At 46.6% G+C, this 21978-nt stretch overlaps 1 protein-coding gene across 1 annotated transcript in view; it reads left to right on the top strand.

The window, feature by feature from the left end:
- Positions 1-8337: 8337 nt before the first annotated feature.
- LOC119291247 overlaps positions 8338-21978 on the top strand; it is a 15005-nt gene continuing 1364 nt past the window's right edge. Inside the window, exons 1-4 of the mRNA XM_037569975.1 lie at positions 8338-8459; positions 9067-9204; positions 21290-21632; positions 21727-21801. Of these exons, the coding sequence (XP_037425872.1) occupies positions 8377-8459; positions 9067-9204; positions 21290-21632; positions 21727-21801 (639 nt within the window). The 5' untranslated portion in view covers positions 8338-8376. The remainder of the gene's footprint in view (positions 8460-9066; positions 9205-21289; positions 21633-21726; positions 21802-21978) is intronic.

Here is a 21978-nt window from a genome sequence, read left to right as displayed (position 1 = left end):
ACTCATCGTCATTGAAGCCTGGTTCAGGGGCTACTGAGGGAGTCCTGGATTAGGGGGTCCTCGGACAGCCGGACTATATACTTTGGCCGGACTGTTGGACTATGAAGATACAAGATTGAAGGCCTCGTCCCGTGTCCGGGTGGGACTCTCCTTTGCGTGGAAGGCAAGCTTGGCGATTCGGATATGTAGATCTCCTTCTTTGTAACCGACTCTGTGTAACCCTAGCCCCCTCCGGTGTCTATATAAACCGGAGGGTTTAGTCCGTATGACAACAACAATCATAAGCATAGGCTAGCTTCTAGGGTTTAGCCTCTACGGTCTCGTGATAGATCAACTCTTGTAATACTCATATCATCAATATCAATCAAGCAGGAAGTATGGTATTACCTCCATCGAGAGGGCCTGAACCTGAATAAACATTATGTCCCCCGCCTCCTGTTACCATCAGCCTTAGACGCACAGTTCGGGACCCCCTACCCGAGATCCACCGGTTTTGACACCGACAAACCTCACATCGCCTCCATCGAGAAGCAGCCAGCGGTGAAGGAGGAGAAGCAGCAGCCAGAGCCCAAAGGGGAGCCTAAGAAACAGCAGCAGCCGCAGCGTCAGGAGTCGATCAAAGCGACAGAGGAACAGAAAGGGAAGGCGCCCATGGTGGAGGTGACACCCTACGTCGAGGAGACGGAGGAGAAGGCGGCCATAGCGGCGAGGCCGGTGGTGCCACGGGTCGTCACGCAGCTGACGCACGAGGAGAAAGAGGAGGACTGGCTGGCCATGACAGGCACCAAGCGGCTGCGGTTCCCACACAGGCGCCCAAGATAGTCCAGAAGCAAGTCAACGTATGCATGCATGCCCAAAGCTTTTATTATTATTATTATTATTTCCTTTGTTTCATGCATTCATCACTGACACGATCTGTTCGTGCGTGCAGAACATCTGCCCAGGGGAGTGGCTCTGGCAGGCCAACGGGACCAGATACAAAGTCAAGGAGATGAAGTCTGAGAAGGTACTGACTGGCTTGCCCACTGCTATTTGCACTTCACTTTGTCACCATGGTTTTATTATTCTTGATCATTATATATTTGATTGTGATTCACCTCGTTAGGATTATAATTATATTTAAATGATTAGTTGTTTAGATCCAACTATGTATGCTATTTCTAAATTTCGCATTTAGATTTCTAGAGGTTTTTTAGCGGAATTAGTGCCCATGAAAGTTCCTGCTCGATGCTCGTGAGCGTAAAAAACAAGCAGCCTTCGCTAAAGCTTGCGCACAAATTTGGCCAGCCCAGTTCGCAGGCGGCGAGCCAATTGCAAAAAGAAATGCGACTCCGAACTCGCGATGCTTACCAGCAGTGCTATCCAGCCGAGCTAGGGACTGAGTATGGCTGATATGGAGCACTATATATAAAAGTACTTTGTATTGAGGAAGTACTTTGTATTGGAGACAGTTAATTTTCCCAGTACCGTGTTGGGCCATAATCGTAGCCAAACCCATTGAATGTTTTGCTTTCAGTGTTTTTGGCTTTCAGTTTCTCTCTTTTCGCGAGGCAGTGACTTGGCATGTAGCCAAAATGGATGATCACCTTTTTGAGCTTTGTGTTATTTTGTAGCGCGTGGGGGCCTAAAGGGCATGGCGATGGATGACTCCGACTGAGTTCGAAGAGGAGCTCGGGCGTGACTCAAACAACGGCACGACGGGAGAAAGGATATTCTGGCGTTGCCGGTGAGGAGAAGCGTTAGAAAAATAGGTAGCAAGAGAAAGAGAGGTTGAAGATAGTGATCATGGATGGGCAATCCATGAGTTTGAGTCAAATCAAACAATCAGAAACTAACTTATGAGGTTGATTTTGTGCTACTCGATAATGGTTAAGGAATGTTGCATCTCTGCTACCAACTGCCACCATGCATCTCAAGTTCCTATTTTGGAGGAACTATTTGTTGCTTTGCTTCTCGGGTTTCTCTTTACAATAACTATTTGTTGCTTCACGTTGGCAAAAACACCAAGGGATCAGCTATTGATGTTATGTCTACCCTACTCAATGTAAACTTTCTATTGACTTAGCGACCGCTTTAACTAGGGCTAGTGCTAGTTAGTCGATATCAGTTTCGTTAAATTTCACGAGGCCCTAAACATGCGGATGCGGGAGCGGTGTAAGTTGGGGAGAAGGGCCTTTCTCTAAATATGCTCTAATCCGCTCGGCATTAACTTTAGTTTAGACCAGCCTCCCATTTAGGGGTATTCTTTGGGACTCTTCAGCCAACCGTTTGAAGCTGGGGCTACCGAGGGCCTATCATATTTTGGACCTACCAGATAAGTATGTTAGACACTCAAATATCAAATTTGGGACACAATCCCCATAACCTTTTTCTAAGGTATAGTTCACCCCCTAACCTAATTTAACCACAAGCTTTTTGTCTAGTTCTCCTAACCAGGGTTTTCGACCGGTTCTCCCGGCCTATTTCGCTGATTATTACTGACCATTTGCGATGTTGAGATTGGCTATGTTCAAGTCGAATCATGCGATCCGAAGATCTCGACATACCCTTCTCTCGAACTCCATCTCCTCAATAGCGATAGAGCTCCGTTATCATGGTGACTATGGTGTTGAGGCATTGGTCTCGGTGGAAAATCTGAACATGCAACTGGTGAAGTTTGATGGGGAACACATCACTTAAAGGTTTCTTTGTGGTAGAAGCGTTTACTTACTCATGGAGGGCATGATGGGAGATGGCTTTTCTACTGCTAATGCTAATGCAGACATGAGACATAGCGGTCTTAGTAGAAGAAAAAAGATGTATCCTAAATTACTTAAATCTTGAGCCCCAATTCAAGTTAAATCGTGAACCATGGCTACGAAGGAAATATGCCCTAGAGGCAATAATGAAGTTATTATTTATTTCCTTATTTCATGATAAATGTTTATTATTCATGCTAGAATTGTATTAACCGGAAACATAATACATGTGTGAATACATAGACAAACAAAGTGTCACTAGTATGCCTCTACTTGACTAGCTCGTTAATCAAAGATGGTTATGTTTCCTAACCATAGACAAAGAGTTGTTATTTGATTAACGGGATCACATCATTAGGAGAATGATGTGATTGACTTGACCCATTCCGTTAGCTTAGCACTCGATCGTTTAGTATGTTGCTATTGCTTTCTTCATGACTTATACATGTTCCTATGACTATGAGATTATGCAACTCCCGTTTACCGGAGGAACACTTTGTGTGCTACCAAACGTCACAACGTAACTAGGTGATTATAAAGGAGCTCTACAGGTGTCTCCAAAGGTGCATGTTGGGTTGGCGTATTTCGAGATTAGGATTTGTCACTCCGATTGTCGGAGAGGTATCTCTGGGCCCTCTCGGTAATGCACATCACATAAGCCTTGCAAGCATTGCAACTAATGAGTTAGTTGCGAGATGATGTATTACGAAACGAGTAAAGAGACTTGCCAGTAACGAGATTGAACTAGGTATTGAGATACCGACGATCGAATCTCGGGCAAGTAACATACCGATGACAAAGGGAACAACGTATGTTGTTATGCGGTCTGACCGATAAAGATCTTCGTAGAATATGTGGGAGCCAATATGAGCATCCAGGTTCCGCTATTGGTTATTGACTGGAGACGTGTCTCGGTCATGTCTACATTGTTCTCGAACACGTAGGGTCCGCACGCTTAAGGTTTCAATGACAGTTATATTATGAGTTTATGAGTTTTGATGTACCGAAGGAGTTCGGAGTCCCGGATGAGATCGGGGACATGACGAGGAGTCTCGAAATGGTCGAGACGTAAAGATCGATATATTGGACGACTATATTCGGACATCGGAAAGGTTCCGAGTGATTCGGGTATTTTTCGGAGTACCGAAGAGTTACGGGAATACGTATTGGGCCTTATTGGGCCATACGGGAAAGAAGAAAAAGGGCCTCAAGGGTGGCCGCACCCCTCCCCTTGGTCTGGTCCGAATTGGACTAGGGAAGGGGGGCGCCCCCTTCCTTCCTTCTCCTTTTCCCTTCCTCTTTTCCTATTCCATATGGGAGGTGGAATCCTACTAGGACTCCACACTTGGCGCGCCCCCTCCTAGGGCCGGCCTCCTCCTCCCTTGCTCCTTTATATACGGGGGCAGAGGGGCACCTCTAGACAAGTTGATCCACGTGATCATATTCTTAGCCGTGTGCGGTGCTCCCTTCCACCATAATTCTCGATAATATTGTAGCGGTGCTTAGGCGAAGCCCTGCGACGGTAGTACATCAAGATCGTCACCACGCCGTCGTGCTAACGGAACTCTTCCCCGACACTTTGTTGGATCGGAGTCCGGGGATCGTCATCGAGCTGAACGTGTGCTAGAACTCGGAGGTGCCGTAGTTTCGGTGCTTGATCGGTCGGGCCGTGAAGACGTACAACTACATCAACCGCGTTGTGCTAACGCCCGCTGTCGGTCTACAAGGGTATGTAGATCACACTCTCCCCTCTCGTTGCTATGCATCACCATGATCTTGCGTGTGCGTAGAATTTTTTTTGAAATTACTACGTTGCCCAACAGGCTATCACCCGGGAACATGAAGAGTTGCATTTGCATCAAATCCTAAACCATGTTGTACATCTATAGGGAGCCACCGCGGCCTCGCCTTCCCGAGATGGACACAAACGCAATACAAACTTAAAAAGTTCCTAAAAATGGAGCAGGAGTCATACTACCGCCAAAGGCCGAGATCCAGCACGCCTCCATGGCCTTAAGGCCAAAAGAGACAAAGCAGATTGGTGCCGGTGGGAGGCAGTAAATCCGACACCCGAGGAGTCACTCATGGAGGAGGAGTTGGAAATTGTTTCGTTGAATCAGAGTCGCATAATCTAATATATCAGTTCTTTTTTATTTGTACATCGAAACTTGGGCCATCCAAGTAAGAATTTAACAAAAAAAAATTGGACATAATTTCCAGGCTAGCCTTTCCACTTTGCAAGAGATAAAATTGTTCTACCGTACCAGACCGTGTTAGAAAGTTATGTTTGTAGCCCTACAGAGCAATGACCCATTAAGTACTCACGGAAAAAGCGGTAATACATTGTAGGTTAAATTGTCTGGATTACTTAATTGTTTGATACTAGCTATTCCACACGCTTGTTTATTCGGTATTTTCCAGAGCAACCAAATCCTGTTAGCAAAGTGGGAAACTATTTTCTGGAAAAACTAGAGGTGCCATTGTTTGTATCTCCTAAAGCTGGCTAGTTTTCTTGTATTGTTTTGCCTTTGCTTACAAATGAACATTTTGGTAGGCATTTGGATGGATCTGTTCAGTTAAGAGGTTGTTGTGCTTTTGCCATATTCTCTACTAAGTCATTAAATTAATCCTTACTTGTAGTATCATACAATAATTGTATGACATATTCATAACAGAAAGGGTGATCCTTTGGTAGCTTAGAAAGCGAAGCTTTCATGCACTTCAATAGAAAAAAAAGAAACTTTTTATTGGAGCACACGAAATGCCCCAAATATATGCTAGTTTCCGAATATATGCACTTCAATAAGAGTATCATTTAGTGAAGTGGAAGGCATTTTTACTTCTATATGAAAAGAGTGACAATAGTATATTACTCTCTTCGTCCCATAATATAAGAGCATTTACACTAGCGTAGTGTAAAAAAATGCTCTTATATTATGGGACGGAGGAAGTAAATCGTAAAACCTGCCATTTTATGTCACAAAAAGAAAATCAATTTTCTAATTTATAGGCATGATACCGATACCTATATTCGAACCTATACAGAAGTGGAAGGCATATATATCCATTTTAGATGTAGTAAGAAGGATGGTACTTTTAGCATAAAAATCAATCTTAATGGCTACCAACATTAGAGATGCTATTACATGTTTGCCTTTTTGGCTGGAAGCACATGTATAGATAGATAAGCATTTGTTTTTTGCTGGTATATAGATAGATAAGCATGCATTAATTAGTCTAAAACCAACGGCGCTTATCCACCCAGTGCGACGTCAAGTGTTGAACTGTTGATGGGTCACGTGAGCCCGGGGATCGTCACGCTCACGCCTCAGGAGAAGCATTGCGTGGGTGCGCATTAGCCGAGGCCTTAGCTAGCAGCATTCCATTAATCACATATCTGCAGAGACTAGGGAGCACGAGGACAAGGCGGAGAGTGGGAGAGGAAGAGAGTGTGTGTGTGGTGATCGGAGTGAAACGACAGCCAAGGAAATAAGGAGGAGGCTGAAACGCTGCTCCGATGCGAGGGTCCTCCTCAGTCGCGTCTTCGCCCAGCCCCGCCCAAACGGACGTGAATAGCATGACGAGGTAATCAAAATCCCCTTCTTGCCGCCGCAATTTTGCTCATGGAGTTCTTCCGGTGCGGTGTTCTGGGTTGTTCTTTCCTTCCTGCCGTGTTGTGGGTTTTGTTCTGTTCTAGGACTTCTGATCGTTGGTCTGTCCCTGCGGAGGCGAAGGATCTTGGCGGAAGATTCATTCTCTCGCCCGATTGTTTCTATGTTGTCGCTGCAGACAGTTCTGTGTGCTCTTTTGTGCGGATTTTCATCGAACAGATCTTCGAATGCTCGGGGTTCGCACTTCAGTTTTGCAGTTTGTAAACAAGTTTCTTTTCCTTGTATACTGATTTTGGTTTCCAAATCCTGGCCTCGCGTTTTCTTGCTCGGGGAACAAGTTTTTTTTTGCTGTTCGTTTCGTGCTGCATCCAAATATTGGATAGTTCATTTGACTTTGTTTCGTGTGCAGGTCCCAGAGAATCAACCCGGATTCCCTCGCTGATGGCGGCGGCAGCGGCGCGAGCAGGAACCCAGCGGCGCCGGCGCCGGCCCCCAAACCGAGCAAGGAGGAGCGCGCCCCGGACGTCGTCGTCGACACCTCACGCCTCGCGCCCTACTTCCCCCGCACCTCGCTGGAGAATCGTCCGGCGTCCTCATCCGCTACCCTCCTGAGCCACCATCGCTACAACGTCGCCATGGACACGTCCCACTCCCATGGACCCAACCTCGGCAGTGACGGTGGCAGCGGCATCGCCTTGTCGGACTGTCCCTTGCCGCTCCAGTGGTGGGGCCACGGGAAGCGCTCGCGCAGCCGTCACCAGGCGCCGGTGCCCGAACCCGAGCTGACGCGCGCCGAGGTGCGCCGTCGGAAATCCCTCAAGTACAGGAGCCGCAAGGCGGCGAAGGCGCAGGCGCGAGCGGCGATGGCGCCGCCGCGCGCCCGCGGTCCCAACCTCAGAGCATCCCCATCGCCTCCTCCTCGCGCCGGCACCCTCTGGCTCCACGGGTACGACGCACGCCCCTCCCCTTGGCTATACTATCTGTTTTGTCGCCATTCTATCTGGTTCGTCTTGCATGCAGTTCTATCTTTCTTTACAGCATCACTCTATTGCACTTTTCTGGACTCATCCAACACCATGTTTTGTTTCCATGCTAGCACTGGCATCCATCACATTAATCATCCATGCATCACATTAAACAATAACATTAATAGTTTTCGTTGTCCTTGTTTGTGTCTACTCAGGATAGCGCAAAAAAAAGATAGATACATGTACACATACATATATGATCTTCACAGCTATCTACTGGGGGCATGCATGCTAGATACTTACAAATATATTGTTCGGTTGCTAGTAACCCACAAAGAGGGGAAGTAGGTTTTTTTTTATGTTCATTTCATGTTGTATCCAAATGTTTCACTTGGTTTTGTTGTGATCCAATAGCTCGCTAACATCGTCTCTCGAACGTTTGTTTGATTTTGTTTTCTGTGCAGGTACCCGGGAATCAACTCGGATTCCCTCCCTCTCGCTGATGACGGCAGTGGCAGCGTGATCCTTAGGCCAGTGGCACCGATGGCGGGCCCCACACAGAGCAAGGTCGAGCGCACCCCGCTCGTAGTCGCTGACACCTCATGCCTTGTGCCGTACTTTCCCCGCACCTCGCTGGAGCACCACATGATATGTGGGCGCATGACATCCTCATCCGTTGCCGTCGCGAGCCACCATCCCTACAATATCAACATGCACACATATCAGGGACCCAACGTTGGTTATGGCGGCGCCAGCGACATTGCCCGCACCTCACTTGAGCAGCACATATTGTGGGGTCATGCTCCGCACCCGCCTCAACCGGCGTACTCACCAATTGCGCCCATGAGCCACCATCTCTTGAACAACGCCATGCACACCTCCCCAGGATCCAACTTCAGTGGCGGTGGCGGCAACGACATCGCCTCACCGAATGCCCATGTGCCGCTTCGGTGGGGCCAAAGGAAGCGCCCGCGTAGCCACCGCGCGGCGCCTGGACCCACTCCCGCGCCTAAACCGGAGTTGACCCCCGCCAAGGCGCAGACGCAGGCGGTGAAGCCGATGGTGTCGTCAGGCCCTCGCGAGCCCAACCTCATCACCAACATGTCGCTCCCTCCTCGCGCTCTCACCCTCTCTCTCCGCAGGTACGCAAATCCCTCCGCCTCGCTATATTGTCCATACCCATCATCACTACTGGCATGTTTGTGGCAGTTCCCTACTCGTTTGTGTCGCATGCAGTTGTATCTTTCTTTACAACATCACTCTGTTATACTTTTTTGGACTCATCAAGCACATTAAAATGGAGCCCGCGTGTAAGAGAGAGAGAGAGAGAGAGAGAGAGAGAGAGAGAGAGAGAGAGTCACTCGGTTACAATTTTTTGGACTCATCCAGCACATTGAGCATGTATTGTTTTCATGCTAGTAGCACTTAATCCATCACATTAAAGCATCAACCCATCATAGAGGTATCTCGCAACAAAAAAAAGCATTAGTGACCCATTCACACCAATGCCATTAATAGTTACCATTGTTTGTGTGTACGCGGTGCTGGACGGATGAACCGGTGACATCATTGCTAAATTACTACTCTACTAAGGAAAGATAGATACACACACACAAATATGATCCTTTCAACACAACCAACGCGTAGTAATTGATGGATTGAATGAAGAGAAACATTTTCTAGCTGGTCGTGTGGTACTTGTTGCGTCATAGTACTATTTGTTGCTAACATGATGACAATGATGAGCAGCTCCGCGGAGGAGCTTCACAACACCGTTGGCGAGCAACAGCCAACATTGAAGGAGAAGAAGGTGATGCCGCCGCCGAGCGCCCTTGGTCCCATCCTCTCGACCATCTCTCCTCATGCTGCCACCCTCTCGCTCCACAGGTACGCACTCCCCGCCCAATAAGCCCATACTGTACTCGACATTCTCTGTAGACGCAGGCAGCACCCATGGGTCATGGACGACAGCGTCGCGTCTATTCTTCATTTGTTTGTGTTGTGTCGTCTCGGTCGGGTTTGAGCCGCTGGTCCATGGGATCGGGTTAGGTCCGGCCTAGTTTTTTTTTCTATTATTATGGGTTCACGTCCGCTCTGGTCTATTTTTTTTGTTTTGTTTTGAGGGGTAAAGCATTTATTCAATCAAAGGAAATCAAACAAAGTCTGAAATCTCATATGCTACAGCCTGCAGAATACAGCCCGGTGGCACCTCAAGCCATTCTTTATTCATACGAATGCTAACCCTTTCCTTTGCTAACCTATGCGCCACTTCATTAGCCGATCTACGCACCCAGCTCACCTTAAACTCTTGCCGAGTCTGTAGTAGCTGCTTGATCTCCTCCACCAACGGACCTACAGCCGACACGTTCTTGCCCTTATCATTGATCATTGCCACGACTCCCTTGCTGTCCTGCTCAAGATGGATCCTCTACGTTCTGCTGCATCGCCAGTTTGACTGCTTGCCTGCTTGCCAAAACCTCAAGCATCTCCGGGTCGGAAGTGCTTGGGAGGAACGAGCACGCTCCTCCTCTATATGCACCACTCCTCCTCCACCGTAAACCTGCAGTTTTGAGGTTGCCCCGTCCGCGTTCACCTTGATCCAGCCAACATCGGGTGGCTTCCATCTCTCCACCTGTTTTGGCTCCATGGTCCTGGCTGTTCTTTGGTGAACCTCAGTCGTCCACTCCCTCATATGATCATGAACCCGCTCCGCCACAGCTTTCGCGTCCGCAATTCTCTTCCCATCGCGATCGCGTGCCTCATTCCGAGCAAGCCACAGCCCGTAGAGGCCCTGCACCATTGTCTCACGTTCAGCGTCACTAGCACCGGCGGACCACTCCTGCAGCCACTGTGAAACGGCGGTGCGGGAACCATTTAACTCCGGCGGTGTGACTACAGGCGCAGCCTTCTCCTGTCGGAGCACTTTCCAGAACTGTTTCGAGTGTGGACTGCCCCAAAAGCGGTGAAAAATAGATTCCTCTCTCCCACGGGCAGCACAAAATACTCCGCCTTTGATCTGCCTCCGGTGAAGCTCTGGTCTCCTTTGTTTTGTTTGTGTTATTATGGGTTCATTCAAGCTCAGTCCGATCTAGTTAAGAGGGTGCTTGGATCCAAGGACTTATTTTAGTCTGACTAAAAATAGTCTTTTTAAGAGGCTAAAGTTTCAAGCACCCCTGACTAAAGAGGGGCTTAAACTAGTCTTGAGACTACCCCTACTAAAATGTGGATTAGTCCTCTCTCTTCTCATTTAACTTCTCTCCTTTAACACATGCGAGTCCTGGATTGGAGGGTTTGTAGGATAATAAATGCGCATTAACTTGATTTTAGTCTCTTTAGTATTTGGATCCAAGCATGGATGAAGCTAACAAGTTTTAGTCCCACTACTTTTAGTCATGAAACTAAAATGTATCCAATCACCCTCTAAGGCTGTCGGCATAGGGGGTCACTTTGTTGGTGCTCCATATTTAGGACCTGTGGTTCATTTATTTACTCATTTATGTCTCAGTTTTTTTTTCTCATTTATACACCTTCTGTAGCCTTCCCATTTACAACATGCTTCGTTTCCATATAATATGCTAGCAGTACCAATGTCACATTAAGGATCATAATAGTATGTCCGGCAACAAATGAAAACTCAAGAAATATATCCATCCATCACCCCGCTGGGCTCGTCCCGGATCCACTCCAGATTCCTGGGTAGAAAATCATCACCTCCATTTTTTTACAACAGACATGACATGCCAATGTACTAATTAATTTACCAATAGCAGAATAGAAATTGATCCATATTTTTCTCAAACAAGTCTTAATTTTGCATTTAAAAAGGCTACATACCTTGAAAAGTTCAAAGAAGACAATCTGCATGTGTTCATTCTTCCAAATTTGACCCAAAAAATGAGATGTACTGACTCAAAAAAATGAGAACCATTTATTAATTGTTTGACCCAAACTGAAAAAATTCGGTAGTACTCCCTCCGTTCCTAAATACTTGCTTTCTAAAGATTTCAAAAAGTGACTAGATACGAAGCAAAATGAGTGAATCTACACTCTAAAATATGTCTATATACATCCGTATGTGGTAGTTCATTTGCAATCTCTAAAAAGACAAATATTTAGGAACGGAGGGAGTAATTAGTAACATTCCTGCAAATTTCAGCTCAAGATGCCACATAGATTAAAAATCTGACCCAGACTGAAACTGTTCAGTAACAAGCAGTAACATTCCTGGACAGCAGTACTACATTACGATTTACACAGGAGCACAACAAACCTAAACTCGTAATGAGCAGTTCTATCAGGTAGCAGCACGACGAGCAATCAGTAAGAGTAGACAAAAATTGGTAAACGAGCAGAAATCTCATCAAAGGATGGCTCAAGCTTAGCCACCGCCCTCGTCCTTGGCATCTGTCTCGCAAGCTCAGCCACATCGTGACCACAACTGCCGCCGCTCTCTGTCGTGTGTCCGCATGGTAGAAGCTTGGCAAAACAAGTCTCCTTCTCAGTCCTCACCACCGGACACCTTTTCCATCTCTACTCCATGTGACTCACCATCCATGCAGAACTCCAGGAGCCCATTCTACTATGCCACACCGATGCTTGCATCCATGGTCAGTCTCTCCTTCCAAATATTGATGTGTGCCTTCAGCCCCTGGTTAAGAAAAGCCAGACCGCCAGTTTCTTCCAGCGACGGCGGCCTCCACAATGGAAACAGCTCCCGAGAAGTCAAAGTCAGGATCATGATGGCGTTCAGATGCACTCATTCTTCCACACACGAGCGAGATCCTCATTTTTCCACTTCTTCTCCGCATCCCTCTCCGACCTTTCACCATGGATCTCGCCGGAGCAGCCGCAGGCGGCGTGCGGCAACCCAGCAGCCGTCGACCCGCTGCACCTGCGTCATCTTGCAGCATCTGTGTCTTCCGTCGTTGTGGTCTATGTTGCCGAGCATCATTGGCGCAGTAGGCTGCTGTTGTGGTCGATGTTGCCGAGCACGTTGGTACAGCGCTGCTGGCGTTGCAGGTGATCGGATCTCGCCGGCCTATAGGGATGCTTCCGTGCAGCGCGCATGGTGTTGCGCCCTTGCAGATCTTGTCGGGGACGGCGGAGCTGCAGTGCAACACGCGGCGCTGCGACCGGCGGGGAGGAGTTGCAATACAATGTTCATGGTGTTGTAGCCGTCTCATCGGCGGCACGGCGGAGCTGGAATGCAACAAATGGTGCTATGACCGGTGGACCTCGCAGATGAGGGGGTGTGGTTGCTCCAGTGCAACGTTCATCGTGTTGGGACTGTCTTCATTGGCAGTGCGGCGGAGCTGCAGTGCACTATGTGGTGCTGCGACTGGCGGACCTCACTGGTTGCGGGAAGCTGTAGTGTAGCGTCATGGCGCGGTGCTTGTCTAGCACATCCGCTCATCCCGTGATGGCCATGCGTCGGCTTCTAGGACAACCGTCGACAGCCCTCCCTCGCGTGCCTGCACAACTTAGCGGGCAAGATTGTCTCGGCCCTGCCTCCCACGCCCTATGGTCAAAGGGTGCATCCTAGGCCATGGTGGGGGCTGGTTTCACTCAGCTACTGCATGACACTCTCAATGCTTCACCAATGGTGGGCCTGCTTCTCTGATGCCACAAGCTCTTATGTGGCGCATGGTACGCCACAGTGTGGGAAGCTATTATGCGCTTACCACTCACACATATGCATGACCCTACTACACCTACTCCGCTCCTGGGAACACCGCCGCCACTAGTGGCCTCTGCATCACCACTGATGGTTGAGTCCATGTCGGATCTCATGCACGAGCATGGGAACCCAGCCCCTAGATCCCACAATGTTGAGACCCCATCGGCCACGTTGTTCGTCATCCGACACTAGCCTCCGCTACTTCTCACTCTTCATTGCTATAGGCCGAGGCATCGACTTTGCAGCCCGACGTTGTGTCACTTCTTTGCAACAACGCTTGCCTCCAGTCCAAGATCAGGTCCATCCTAGTGGCGTGATTGCCAAGAAGATCCGTACTGGCATATGGAGATTATCGTCGAGGGCGAGGATGTTACTCAGCTTCTATCTCCAAGTTTGATAGACTGTTCCAAGGGAAGCTTTCGTCGGTCGCCGTCAGCGCGCTCCATGCATGGGCTCTTTAGGCAGGACTGCGACCTGGCTACCACGATGGAGGATGTTCTGATCCTGCATGGGGGAGAGGAGAGCCTCGACTAGTAAATGCAGGAATCGATCAAAACCATGATTGTGGTCTAACTTTGTGTACAAGTTGTTGCTTGAGTTCTTTTAGTCCCAGATTCTAGCAAGCCTTTTGTTGTCTGTCTTTAGGGGAGGGCATTCTCCCGAACCTTGTTGTTCCTCTTTGTAGCATAATGTTGTGGTTAGAGATGGTCCGAACTTGTTTGTAGTCCATTGTTTCTTAAAGTGCAAGTGTTCCTTTGTGTGCTATGCTTGATTACCCTTTCTTACCAATGTTAGAAACACCCTTAGCATCATTAGTTGTAATCTCATGGGGCTAAACTATCATGATAGAATATCAATTTTCCTTGAGATGATTGTGACCTCCTCTCATAAACTCGTGCACATTCAAGAACCCAAGTTGGGAACGACTTATGCTGCTACTATCATTTATTTTGGCGACGTCAGGCTGAGGAACTTTCCAGTCACACCGGCCCTTGGTACTTGGGGTGGTATTTTGCTTTTCTAGAACAACGACATGCTCGATGCTTCTGGCATCACCAGCGAGGTGTTCCATCTATCAGCTATGATAGAGATCAAGCTGACTACGACCTATGGACCCATGACCTATCTTCGGAAAGATGGTTCTTTTGCGGAGCTCCTCGTCCACAAACTTTGTCTTGGTGTCATGTGGTTAGTAACAAGTGAATTTAACCAAATTTATAGAGCATGATGCAAAAACAGGAGGCACACTAATATTATGCTCGTCACTCGCTTATGCGGTACTCTTGATCCATGCGAGCTTAAAGAGATCCACCTGCAGAATAGGAAGTTCACTTGGTGTAATGAGCAGCGGGATCCGGCCCTATCCAAGCCGGATAGCTATTTCCGCAACAACTATTGGGATCTTCATTTTGAAAATCATGTGCTCGCTGCCTCCTCATCCGCCCTATCTGATCATCGTCCCTTGTTTCTTGCTAGTGACATGGTCTGAAGTAGCTGCGTGCATTCAAGTTCGAGAACTTTTGGGTCAAGCTTCTGGTTTTTGGAATTTTGTTGTGGAGGCTTGGGGGAAGCCCTCGCCACACAAGGAGCCGTCTAGGGTGCTCTTTGACAAATTAAATTGCACCAACATCCATCTTCGGTAATGGAGCAATGCCGTTTTCTCTACCTCAAGATTCGGTTGTACATGGCGCTTGAGGTCATCCTTAGATTCTATACAGACATAGATTCCCTACCGATTTCACTAGAGGAGAGTGATTTGAGATAAATGATAAAGTGGAGGGTCGTCGATCTAACGAGTCTGGAAAGATCATTTAAAACCTTAAGGAGGGTGATTCAAATACAAAAAATTTACCTCTGCATCAATGCTTGAAGGCACAATAACTTCATCGACAAGATTCGGCAGGGAGCCGGCTAGCTTACTTTCGACAATGATAAAGCAAGGGTGGTGCAAGACCATTTCTCCACCATGTCGCATAAAGCATAGGGGTGTCAAAGAGACTTTAATTGGGAAATTCTATATTTCTCTGCGACCTCTCTGGCATCAGAGACCCTTTCACAGAGAAGGAAATGATTGACGTCATTGCACAAATGCCTAAGGATAAGTCTCCATCTCCAGATCGCTTTGTCGGGGCTTTTTCCAAGGCTTGTTGTGCTACAATTAAGCATGGCATCATGGCTATGATCAATAAATTTTCCAGACTCATTATTGAGCACATTAAGCGGCTTAATTCGGCCAACATTGCGATCCTTCCAAAGAAGAATGGTGATGAATGCATCGCTGACTTTACGCGGATTAACCTTATTCACATGGAGTACTAATGGATGTTAATATCGCGTCATACATGATGAAGATGCTAATTGAAACACTCCTTCATATCTATGGTGAATTATTTTGTACTGGCCTTTATTAATCATGCTTACCAGTGACGAACTTGTGTTGTTACCTTGTTGAAGGTGTTGTCTACTTGTTGTGGTGCTGGTCTCGGCAACCATGATGCAAATCATGTCTGGTCCATTTTTGATAGGATGTGGCGACGACAAGCGAGGACGTTTATCCCTTCTTGAAGGCGTTGTTGCGGAAGAAGTTGATTTAGTCCTAGGTGTTTTTTCACAACCTATAATGTTTCGGCCCGAGATGCATTTGTTCAGTACTCTGCTTGACAATTAATATAAATGGTTTTGTGCATCACAATGATGCAGAGGCCGACGGTCTCCACCATACTTGTTGAACAAAGGTATCGCTTTTGTTGAAAAAATCCTTTTGAAAAGTCATGTGCCACATGTTCCCTATATAGATGGTTTCATGTCACTTGTTGTTGGGAGATACATGGTACAAGGAGCACCGTGCTAAATATAATAGTCGCACCAACACATATCACATTAATGAGGGTCGGAAATATGGCTTCGTGCACGTGAAGGATGAGCCTTTTATTGCTTGGAGGAAAGAACACCTTGAGAAGATAAAAGATCACAAAGAAGCAGAAAAGAAGAAGGTCAAAGCTATTGAAATTCTATGGTCTCTGATCAATCTACAAGTTAAATATCTCTGAAGGGACTTACTCAAAACCAAGATCAGTTTCGTTCAAGGTCTAGAGGATGATACGATCATACATGTTCATGATATTCTTAGCGTTATTCCAGTCTGTGATTATAAAGTGCCAATGTACACATTGTACATAAGTCGTAGCCATGCATCTACTTTGTATGGGTTGGACATGAGTAATAATGTATTTGTCCAGGACTGGACAAAAATAACTTCAATTGGGAGCAAGAAGAAGCCAGGTATGGATGCATGTGGGTGGGCTGAGGAGAAGAGAAGTCCATGCTTCTATTTTGTCATTTCAAAGCCACCATATCAATCATATGAGTAAAAGGAAACAACAACTTAGTTATAATTTAAGAGTTGGAGATGACAAAATAGAGATTAGTTTCCTACTTTGAAGAAGAGATGGTCGAATTATTTACGGGAAATGGTAGAAAGTGAAAGGTGTATGACAAAAACAAAGAGATTGGCTTCCTACTTTGAAGAAGATATGGCCGGATTATTTAAGGGTCGCGGTATAAAGAGAAAGGTGCATGAACTTGCTATTTTTATTCGTTCCAATCAAGGAGAGATTTGGCTGAGAGGTTCACATGCATGGAATATATTGTGTTGGAAGACTTGCTGTTGGGGTCTACAATGCATAGTATACCACAGTGACGCACCAATTTAAAAAAAGTCGTATTTATTTATGATAGAAATCTAAGGTGTTTGATTTGGGTTGTAAAGATTGTCTTGCTAACCTATAAACTAAGAAATCTAATAGTTGGTAGATTTTAGGTAATTTTTTAGCATGTAAAGGAGATTTAGTTGGGCAATCAACTTTCTTTCCAAGCTAAGTTGGTTGGTTCATGTATTAAAGCCTATGTTGTGTGCCATGTAACAACAAGTTATTTTGAGGAAATAGACATATATTGCAGAAAAATACCCATATCGAGTTTTGAGGGAAGCTGTCTGAAAATCCTATGTTTTGGAAGAATCTTTGAAGACCTGTATATTGTGATTTCTGCATAGAAATTGTCTTGCGCGTGAGTTTCAATCTTCTAGATTGGTTATATTGTGTTCAACCGCAAGGTTCAAACCCTCTACTTCGTGTACACCACGTGCGGGGCAAGAGGCTACTGCACTGAAGGTGGACGGCCATGAAAGATAGGGTTGTGATGATAGATCAGATCTTGCCTCGAGGTTTGTTCCTCATCACACTCTCCACGACAATGCTTGGCTGAGGAGAATTGACATGTCCACGGGACTCATAATTTATCACATCAATCAAGTTTGCGCTCTTTGGGCTATGCTTGATCATGTTCATCTTCAGCAAGAGACCGCCAATAACATTGTTTGGAAGCTTGCGGCAAATGGCATCTACTCCGCTGCTTCCGCTGAGGGGTCCGTCACCATTTTGATTAAGCATGCAATGTTTTATAAGTGGGTGCCCCAAGTGGAAGTTTTTTTTTCATGACTTGTCATCAAGAATATGATTTTCGACCACCGGGTCTAGAGAGGAGAGGATGTCCAAACCATGGCTTCAGTCAACTTTTTAGGAGGAAGCTTGAGTCTGCTACACACATTTTGTTCACGTGCAAACCCTCCATCTGTGTTTTCAAGGTTTTAAAGGCATGGCTTGCCTCCTTGGAGTGAACATCACTCAATGGGGTGGACTACCACGGTACTCTTGGTCGTGGCCAAAGTAGGAAAGAGATGGCCTCCACCATCATGCTCGTTGTGGGGGAACTTTGGAACGAGAGGAATGCGAGGTTATTTTTAGAATGAAGATAAAAAAAGTGTCCGGCTTAAACTTAATAAAGCCTACACACCGGCAATATACAAACAAGTCACACTACATAGAGGAAACTTGGTTTCCTGAGTATGAGATAAATCACTAGGGCATCAAACTAAGGCAGAGCCCGCAGACTCGGGGAGGATCCAAAAGGATGCCATGACCCTAACACACCGGCGGAGATGAACGAGCCATCGAGTAGACCCGTCATAGCTTGTTGGTCGCCAACACTATGCTATCAACGTCGCTTCGCTTCCCAAGCAGCATCCACTGCTGCATGTAAACATTGCACTAGAAAAAGCGGTCAGCAGGGTGAGGGAGGGCAACCTCAATCGTAATTTTGTTGTCGTTTTGCCGAATGGCCCATAACAATGGCTCTACATATGGCCACATTACGTGTTTGGACATGCCACGTAACGAGTTCAATAGAAAGATCAACTCTGCACCAGAGGCTAGACCCCAATGCATCCCCGAAGCTTCACGGACTGCACTCCACAGAAAGCGCGAAAAGGATATCTAAAGAAGACATGGTTGGCATCCTTCCGCACCACACACAAAGCACAATGGGCGTCCAAACGGTCATTGCGCTTAACTATATTGTTAGACGTCGGCAGGTGGTTTCTAAACATTTGCCACAAGAATATTTTATCTTTGAGAGGTAGTGGCCTTCCAAATATGGCACATGACAAAAAGTGAAGAAGTTTTAGATAGTTGTGCATAGAGCGATTTTACCGAAAACTGGCTAGAGCTAGCAAGGTGCCTCGTAACCACGTCCGCACCACTAGACATGAGCATGTATTGGAGCCTATCCCAAAGAGAGTTCCGACTAGCATTCTCGATAGTGGTTAGCTCACGATGAAAGGATACAACTAGGGGGGAAGAGAAATGCCTCGGCTACCGAGATATCCAGCTCCACTATTATGGAGTACAGAGCACATAATTCCATCCAAAGCAGCTGCAAATCCAGCCAATAGTCAAACAACAATGCGGATGGGCTTGCCATTCCTAGTCGAAAACTTTGCCCCCAAAGTGAAAGCCAGCTTAACCGCTTGGATCCCATTCCAAAATGGGTAGCCACAAACCTTAGATTCAAAACAAAAGAGCAGTCCAGGAAATACTTTGCTTTGAAAAGCTTAGCCCAAAGCCCACTAGCATTTTGGGAGAGCTTCCAAGCCCACTTGGATAAAAGGGAAATGTTCATAAGTTTCAAATTTATTATGCCCAAGCCTCCTGACTTTTTTGGACGGTAAAACTGTCACTCACTTAACCTCATGGTATTTCCTCTTGGCTCCAGCTCCTTCCCAAAAGAACTTGGAGCGCGACATGTCCAGTTTGGTGTAAGCCCCATCATCTAGAAGGAACAAGCCCATTGTGGACATGGTAAGATAGGAGATGCTCAAATTTGTTAAGATCAGCCTGGCGCCCGAAGACATGACCTTGCATGCCACGCGCAAACCCTCTTAGCTACCGAACAACACAATGCCTCGCCATCAGAGATTTTAAGGTTCTTGTTACTAATTGGGAATCCTAAGTACGAGATTGGGAAGTCTCCTAACTTGGAACCTGATATTCCTCCCAGTGATCCATCCCCTTGGACTTATGGAAATTAACCTTCATCCCCGACATTGCCTCAAAGCATAGATGGATTGGTTTTACCGAGGCAATACTAAGTTGGTCTAGTTCGAACAACATCATTGTGTCATCTATGTATTGCAAGTGCACACACCCTGGGGATAAGGTGGCCACCCCCCTTCATATGCCCAGTAGCTCGATCCCTATCGAGCATTGCCGAGAGTGCCTCGACAACGAAGTTAAAGAGCAAGCTGTAGAGGATTGCCTTGTATCAACCCATGCTTGTTGAACCCACCTAGCCTCAAAACCATTGTGAAGAAAAACCTCGTGGAGAAATACCTAGCTGACACAATCATAAGATTTTTTGATATCTAACTTAAGTAGGGTCACCTATTGTCTACATCTCTTGACTCCGTGCATTATCTCATGCAATGCCACTAATCCTTCAAGGATGTAACAGTCTTTGATAAACGCGGATCGACATCTATTTATGACACGATGGGCCACCGGAGAGGGACGTGAGGCATAGGCTTTTTACAATGGATTTTAAAAGGAACATTGATCAGCGCTATCAGGCGAAATTGGCAAATGTTTTGTCAGCCCCCTTGACTTCAAAATTAACGGAAGCATGCCAAATTTTAACCTACATATGTCAAGCATACCGACCGTGAAACCAGTGCAGATGGCAAGCAAAGGGCCCTTCAGAAAATTCAAGAACATGTGGAAGAAGGCAACCGACCAACCGTCTAGACCGCACACCTTATCCAGTTCCATGGAGAGAAGCTACGCGTCGATCTCTTGAGCCAGGAAGGAGCACAAAAGCTTAGAATTTTCCTCATGCGAAACACGCCGCGAGTGAACCCACAGATTAGAGTGCAGCACACCCAATTTGGGCTCAGCCGAGCCCGTCCAGCTAATGTTGAAAGTATAGATATGCCCTGCTCCGATTGCGGACGCTGGATGGAGCACTTACGCCTACGGCCATTCGCTTATGCATGAAAGTAGCGTGTGTTTGCATCCCCTTTGGTAATCCACTTGACCCCACCTCTACGACGCGAGTACTCTTCCTCCGTGTGAAGGATAGCGAGGACCTTGTTCTCGGTGGCGTATCTATGTTCCCATTCGGGAAGAACACACAAAAAACATACGTAGAAACATGCTTAATTTTTCCGCAAGCGCAATCCATGTCTCAAACGGATCACGCAAATTACCAGCAGACTATAAGGCTACGGCCTAGCGCTCCTGAACCAATGATTCATTTTTGCCATCTAACATGCTGATGATAGTCTTGGCGCTCAATAAGGCCGAAGCCAAGCTTTGGGTAACCACCCACTAGTGCAAGGCACCTGGGTTCCATTATGCCGTGAGAGTTTTTGTCCATTTGTGGAGGAGTAATTGCCTCCTCCTTTGAACCACTAGTAACCTTCTTCTTTATTGACAAGATTAGGCAAATATTTTGCGTTTGTTTCGAATTTCTTTAAACACTTTTTGTAGTCTTCTATTTTCATCTTTAGAAACGGAAGTTTATTTTAATCATGTTTTTCCACTACCAGTAGAGTAATAACGTCCCATTAAGCATCACCAGATTATCCCCAGGATAGATAATCTGATCAATCTCCAGCATTATATATAGAGTATCTTTCCAGTGAGCTTGCATATCCGTCCACAAACACTCTGGTACTAATGCCACATTAATAGTTTCATGTGGCTCAAAATAGATTGATACTACTACGTACAACATACATAGTCATGCGTTAGTTCTGTTGCTCTATTTCATCTGGTCGATCGTTTTGATCGTGTCACCCAGACCCTCCCTTTCAACCCAACAACGCCGCAACGTTGCCGTAAGAGATAAACATTTTTGAGTTCAGGTTGTGTCGTCGATCGTTCTACTGATGTTGACCAGTTCTTCGGAGGAACCTCACACCGCCGCCAGCAAGAAGCAGCCAGGGGCGAAGGAGGAGAAGCAGCAGCCAGCCCCCAAAGGGAAGCCTAAGAAGCAGCCGCAGCCGCAGCGTCAGGAGTCGATCAAGGCGACAAAGGAGCAGAAAGGGAAGGCGCCCATGGTAGAGGTGCCTCCGCCCGTCGAGGAGGAGGAGGAGAAGGCGGCCATGGCGAGGCCGGTGGTGCCGCGGGTCGTTACACAGCTGACGCACGAGGAGAAAGAGGAGGACTGGCTGGCCATGACGGGCACCAAGCTGCCGCAGTTCCCCCACAGGCGCCCCGAGATAGTCCAAAAGCAAGTCAACGTATGCATGCATGCCCAAAGCTTTTTTTTTTATTTTTTCCTTTGAATCATGGATTCGTTTTGGTATCACTGACACCATCTGTTCGTGCGTGCAGAACATCTGCCCGGGGGAGTGGCTTTGGCAGGCCAACAGGAACAGGTACAAAGTCAAGGAGAAGAAGTCCGAGAAGGTACTCACTAGCTTTTCCACTGCTATTTGCACTTCACTTCATCACCATGATTTTATTATTCTTGATGATTATATATTTGATTGTGATTAACCTCATTGGGATTATAATTATATTTAAATGATTAGTTGTTTAGATCCAACTGCGTTTGTTATTTCTAAATTTCGCATTGTAATTAGA

The sequence above is a fragment of the Triticum dicoccoides genome, chromosome 1A (assembly GCF_002162155.2).
Source record: "Triticum dicoccoides isolate Atlit2015 ecotype Zavitan chromosome 1A, WEW_v2.0, whole genome shotgun sequence".
In the NCBI taxonomy this organism is placed as follows: Eukaryota; Viridiplantae; Streptophyta; class Magnoliopsida; order Poales; family Poaceae; genus Triticum; species Triticum dicoccoides.
This window is presented reverse-complemented; position numbering and strand designations above follow the sequence as displayed.